This window comes from Anastrepha obliqua, chromosome 3, assembly GCF_027943255.1.
Source record: "Anastrepha obliqua isolate idAnaObli1 chromosome 3, idAnaObli1_1.0, whole genome shotgun sequence".
Taxonomy (NCBI): Eukaryota; Metazoa; Arthropoda; class Insecta; order Diptera; family Tephritidae; genus Anastrepha; species Anastrepha obliqua.
The window spans coordinates 141,800,635-141,806,930 of NC_072894.1; the positions used below are offsets into that span (position 1 = coordinate 141,800,635).

General features: G+C 36.0%; 1 protein-coding gene across 2 annotated transcripts in view; it reads left to right on the forward strand.

Moving 5' to 3' along the window:
• The window catches only part of LOC129243144 (semaphorin-5B), a 55,676-nt gene extending 49,731 nt beyond the window's left edge, over positions 1-5,945 (forward strand). The window contains exons 9-11 of one of the 2 annotated variants that reach the window (XM_054880301.1): positions 36-191; positions 2,443-2,645; positions 2,705-5,945. In XM_054880301.1, coding sequence (XP_054736276.1) covers positions 36-191; positions 2,443-2,645; positions 2,705-2,947 — 602 coding nt within the window. In that variant the 3' untranslated portion in view covers positions 2,948-5,945. The remainder of the gene's footprint in view (positions 1-35; positions 192-2,442; positions 2,646-2,704) is intronic. The other variant, XM_054880302.1, reaches the window with a different exon arrangement.
• Positions 5,946-6,296: the final 351 nt, after the last annotated feature.

Below are 6,296 nucleotides of genomic sequence, written 5' to 3' on the forward strand. Positions count from 1 at the left end.
TGAAATATTAATTGCATTTTGTTTTCTGCTTGCAGATTTTGTTGGTTGGAGTGCATGGAGCGCTTGGTCGGAATGCTCCAGCGATGGAATACGCATAAGACATCGCAAATGTTTGGTAGATGTGCCCTCACCGTCCGAGTGCCGTGGTGCTGAGTTTGAGAAGACTGCATGCGTGGCGAACGAATATGAAGGTGAGTGCAATATTTTTCTCTATCGTTCATAGTTTATATGCAATTCTTAACTAAGATAATGGAAATTATTCTATATTTGAGATATACACAATGTGATTATTGATGTTACGACCAGAAGGGTTATACCAGTAAAGTTCCATGTACCTTCACAAATCTCTACTCTACTCCTACCCACTTCTTTATGCAGATCTATAGAGCTAGAAATGTATTCTTTCCGGTTCTTTTTTAACTATAGAAACTTCGAGTAAAGACCAGCCTCAACAAAATGTGCAATTTTGTAGTCTGTGAGAGCTTCATTTGTTCATAATATCATGAGACATTGTCATTTAATTTCGATAAGATAATACTAAAACATTTAGGCGACCGCCGTGGCCGAATAAGTTGGTGTGTGACTACCATTCGGAGTTCAGAGAGAACGTAGGTCCAAATATCGTGGAAAGACCAAAATGAGGAAAACGTATTTTTCTAACAGCGATCGCCCCTCGGCAGGCAATGGCAAACCCCTGATTATGTTCTTGAATCACTCTTTAATAGTTTACGAGGGTTGCTATTTATACCTCTGCCTTTAAGTACTTTTGGTGTTTCCATTGGGAAGTTTGATATATTTTACCATAAGCGCGGTCAGAATGCTTTGACGTGTGAGCCGTATTAGAGTTGTTTAAAAATTCATTCCAATGCATTTCTTTTTGAGAAGTTTCGACGTGGCTTAACAAAACAAGAATGCGTCGATGAGCCAAAATCATTAAAAATTGGTACAACAACAACGAGAAAACTCACATAGTCGCTGTTAGCGGCTAATTCCGATAAGGTTGTACAAAATCAGTTGCTCTACTAGAAAATGTTAATGCTGTGGGCGAAATGATTCAGCAGAATCGTCATGGCGCATACTGTGAGATTGAGGTATCTTCGGGTATTAGTATGAAGAGCCTCAATATGATTTTCCATAATCACCTTGTGATAAAAAAGTTACGTTCGCATTAGATCCCACACAACTTGAGAAACGTTCTGGAAAGTGACCGGAAAGTGCCTCGAAAATAAGTTCAAACAAATGCCAAAGTGTATTGATCCGCATGATGAATATTTTGAAAAACAGTAAAACCATTTTCAGCCACCAATTTTAATTTTTCCATTCTTAGGCCAGAAGCACTATATGGTATGTGATATTAAACTTCCTTCCGGTAGACCTGCAGACAGAGTACATTGCGCGCAGTGCAGCAATAAGGCTGAACACTTTAAATAAGGTGGACTATACAGTCCCGCCTATACTTGCCACTACAACGTCCCTCGAGGGAAGAGTGGGAACGGGACGATGTAAGACAGGGCGAGTCAATCCATGTATACACAGATGACTCACAGCTCGATGGCAGGGTGAGCGAAGGTGTATATTCCGAGCATCTGGGAATCTCCTTCAGTTTTCGGCTTCCCGACTACTGTAGTGTCTTTCAGTTTGAACTGATAGCAATAATGAAAACCGTGACACTGAACTTTAAGGCTGCCTGAAAATAGTCCTCAGCATCAGCGACATGGTTGTGGACGAAATCAAGAGTGAATTTTATTCTATCAGAAAAAGAGGAGTTAAAGCTGTTTGTACTAGCTTTACTCTTCTAAATCTTATCATTAGTTTACATCAACCCACTTTAATTTCTTTTTACTTACTAAGAAAAAACACGGTGATTGACTAATACCCCATACGGCCATGTAAAATCAGCACCAGAAGAATTGAAAAACAAATTTAAACCTCCATTGGATACCTTTTTTAATAAAACCTGCTGTTGGGTACCGGGGTCTCACATTTTTTCGTCCTCTTCGAGGATCCTTTTTTAAAGGTTATATCCATAAATCGATACAAATTTTAGTTTTAGGAAGCCTGAAGCTTTTAGGAAACCTGAAAGCTGAAGTCGTTAGCTATAATAGAAATATGTGAAATTCACGTCCAGCATCGTAAAAGTCTGGCTCGACCCGGATACCCAACGGAGTGTTAAATCCGCACGTGTGCTAGAAATCGGAGCATTCACCCCAGAATTGGTTGCAGAGAAGCCAATTTTCGAGGTTTCACAATGTCGAAGTTTCTTATTACTAACATAAAATTGAATTTTATGCAGAAGGAAATGGGCACAAAGAATAGAGCTTCTGCTATCAAGCGATGTGCCAGCTGCTATTTAAATGATTATCTTCAAAAATATTATATTTGTTTCCACTTGAGTATCGGCCACTCTCACTAAACTGTGCATTTTTCTTTTCTCTCTTCCAGCCGTCCGCCTATCGTCTTCCACTTCATGGCCTTGGATCATCCTACTAGTATCTATAATCTACATCGCCACCATCATTGGCACTTTCTATCTGACCAAACGTTTTATGAAACCCATCGATCTGGGATTGAATAAGAATAACACACCTGCTGCGCCCAACTACGACTCCTATGCCAATCAGTATTCCAGTCTACCGACAAAGGATGTAAGTAGTCAAATACACTCCACCCTAAAACCCACTTGAAGCTCTCTAAATATTAGCAGTCTTTAAATTTACAGATCTACGAGGTGCGACCGAAAGTGAAACGACAATCCAGTTTCAATATGTGCTCACCATCGCCATCGAAGAGCTGCAATACGGGCACACTAACGCGAAATAATATGACACACAATCACACACCCAAGGTGTTGGCGAAGACCTACAATGACTGCGAGACGGGCACATTGAAGCGCAACTCCCATCAGCTGAACAATTATCGTTCGAATATTGATGATGAGAAGTTCTAGTGGCGCAAAGGCAATGGGCGGTATTGCACTACCACCACGCAAGAGGGGTGAAAGCGCGTATTGGATGTGGCTAAAGGAAGCGCTTCAAAAGCTTCTCAACTGAGCACTGATGTGTGTGAACAGTGCCTTTATTATAGTAGACTAAATATACTCGTACCTTTGGTTGCCCAAATGTGCCCTTAGCTGCTTGGCAGCTTGCCGAGATGCGTCTTAAACTGGTTACGTCAACTGGTTATGTAGAATTGTGTAAATATGTCTGCGGAACGCTTCGTGAAATGTTGTATAGTATCATTTTGTGTGCCATTAGAGGCGCTAAGTCTGCCACAAAAAAAACACGAAAAAATAAGAAGAAGAATAAATAGTAATACAAAACATATTCAACTCGAATATGTTTTTCAGGATGTTGATCTACAGTAAAATAAGATTTCTACATTTGTTGTTGTAAGCGCTTTGCTAAGAGAAATGTTTGTCCAGTGAAGTGCATTTACTAGTTGTAAGCCAGAAATGACTCATATTGAGTCTTTATTTTTAATTTAAAAGAACTTTTTTTTTAATAGTGCATAATTTAGTGTGTATGAATTTTTATATGTATATGTATTTATAAAGTAGTTAAGGATATAAATTTAGTGGGAAAATTTATCGAGAACGTAGACAAATAAGCTTAGCTGCAATCTTGGCCTTATTAATTACAATTTTATTTATCGCAATTAAAAACTTTTTTCTATTAATTTCTAATTTTTTTAACGCAAATAAGCACTTTTTGTTTTTTGTGCTTTTTTATTAATTTATGAAACTTTTATTTATCGCAATTAGATTTTTTTAGTTTCAAAATGACAAAAAATTATGAAAAAATTTAGATAGCAAACAATTTAGAATCAAACAACGACTACCAAAAAATTAGGAACATTTCTTAATTAATTTTCAACATTTTTAGATGAAATTCTTTGAAATTCTAGCGATAAAGCAGTATTGAAGTTATTTACATATGAGTACAGGGCCCGGCACTCGAAGTGTAACCAATTAAAAAGGCCACAAATTTAGTTTGGAAAATTATTTTTATTCCATTCAAGGTAAAAAATGTGTGAAAATAATACAAAATTAAGAATCTATTTGCTTTTGCTCGATATGACCACCTTTTGCCTTGACCATGGTCTTGAGACGGTCCATGGTTTTTTAGCCATTCGTGGTTAACTCGAGCTTTGTGAGACGATGCCGAGTCCTGTTGAAACGTCCATGGTCTGCCACCGACTTTAAACCAAACTCCAGAATACTTTCCCGATAATAATTCGCATTTACATTGACGCTCGATGAAAATGATTGGAGAGCGCCCATCTGCGGTTACAGCGCTTCTTCACTTTGGAACCATTCAACGTGACGTTGCAGTCTTTTGATGACCACCTCCATGACATTTCGCAATGCTACCAGTATCATTGTAATGAGTAATGGCGCGATAAACAAAAACTTTATTTACTTTAAGGTGTTCGAGCTCATGGCTGGTTGTGATTTTCCACCCAAATATAATGCAATTCCACTATTACGTTTGAAATCCATTACTGATATTCTTTTTTCGCGTTTACTCCGGCAAAATGCTTTCACGCGCTTGTAAACAATATTCTTGACTGTCATTTAGCCAGCTAACTGCGCGAGCGGTCTGAACGTGGTTACACTTCGCGTGTCGGACCCTGTACGAACCTACAGGGACGGCTATGAATCACATGATGCTCTAAAATCACACATACCAGGGTTGCTATTTATATTTACAGCCTAACCAGGGAAAAATTAACATTGATGGTTGATGATTCAAAAAAAAAAAAATTCTGAGATGATGAATGCACTTTTGTATCAGCTTGAACTTATTTTCGCAGCACTTTATGCAGTCGCACTGCAGTACGGTGTTTAGATTGTGCGGAATCTAATGCGAATAAACTTTTTTAACCATGCGAAATCTAATTGCTGCTCCTCATACTAATGCCCGAGAACGACCCAATCGCATAGTAGGTGAAATCACTTATTCCAATTTCTTGTTGAGCCAACGGTGGGTGTGCTGAAGTTCGCTTCATCAGTTTTTTCCGGTGCTAAAGGATGGGGCTACAGCGCCATATAATGATTTTGGTTTGTCGATGCATTCTTGCCTATTAATTCATTAGAATGTTCGAGGTTTAATTCCATTTTCATTCATTCAACAAATTCATGATAATAAAATGAAATGCCTTAAATATCAAATGATGCCTTACGCTGGCGCGGCGCTTGTGGTAAAATATGTCAAACTTTCCAATGGAAACACCAGACGGCGCCTGGTTTCTGGTATTAGAAATGCTCTAGGCCGGAACGAGGCCTAAACACCCAGGGTGCGTGAAAAAGAATTTGGAGTATGCAGAAATGCTGCTTTGAAATAAAATAAGTTAAAAGGACTTTTTTAATATTTTTAATAATTTTTTATTTTTTTGATTATTTTGATTTCAAATTTCCAATGCGCATTTATTAAAGGTGGTGGCACTAGACCAGCAACAATGTTTTATACGTTTGATTGTCACGGAAAAGTATTGGAAAAGTAGAAAACAAAACATTAATTCGCCTTGTTTTATTCTGTGCTGACAGCCACATGGACATAGCGAAATAAAAAAAAAACAAATCAGCTGATTTACCAACACTTAAAGGTGGTGTTCGCCTTGCAAATTTCTGATTACAAATTTATTTATGGTATATAAATTTTTAGCACGTTTTAAATACAAAAAATATATATTTTTTCCAAAAATTCTAAAACAAAATTTATACAAATATGAAAAGCACCGAAGAAAGGCCATAGAAAAAGGTATTTGACTTTAAAACTCCGTATCAAAATTTTCGAAATTGAAAAGATCTAAAAATTATAAAATTTGTTTCAAAACCTTTTCAGTTAACTGTTTATATTAATAAAGCATAGAAAAAAATTAGAAAAATTTAAAGCCATGACTTAAATGCTTGAATCCTCTTGACATAGAATTCCTAAATTTTCAAATTTATTTTTGCACTAAATTTTCTGATTTAAAATTGGAAATCGTAAATAAATGTAATTTTTTAAATACTTTTCATACATTTTTTAATTATCCTTTTTTTAAATTTCGTAATTAGTTTTAGTTTTGGACTTGACTTTAAATTTTGCAATTGAAATTAAAACATTTTTTGTTTTCTAATATATGTTTGTATTAAATAAAAAAAAAGTTTTAATTTCAATTTCAAAACTTAAAGCTAAGTTCAAAATGCTTTCGTCAAATTTTTATTTTTATTTTTTATTTTTTGTTTTGAAAGTAAATTAAATAATTTTTTTAATACTTTTCATACATTTTTAAATTATTATAATTTTTTTTTG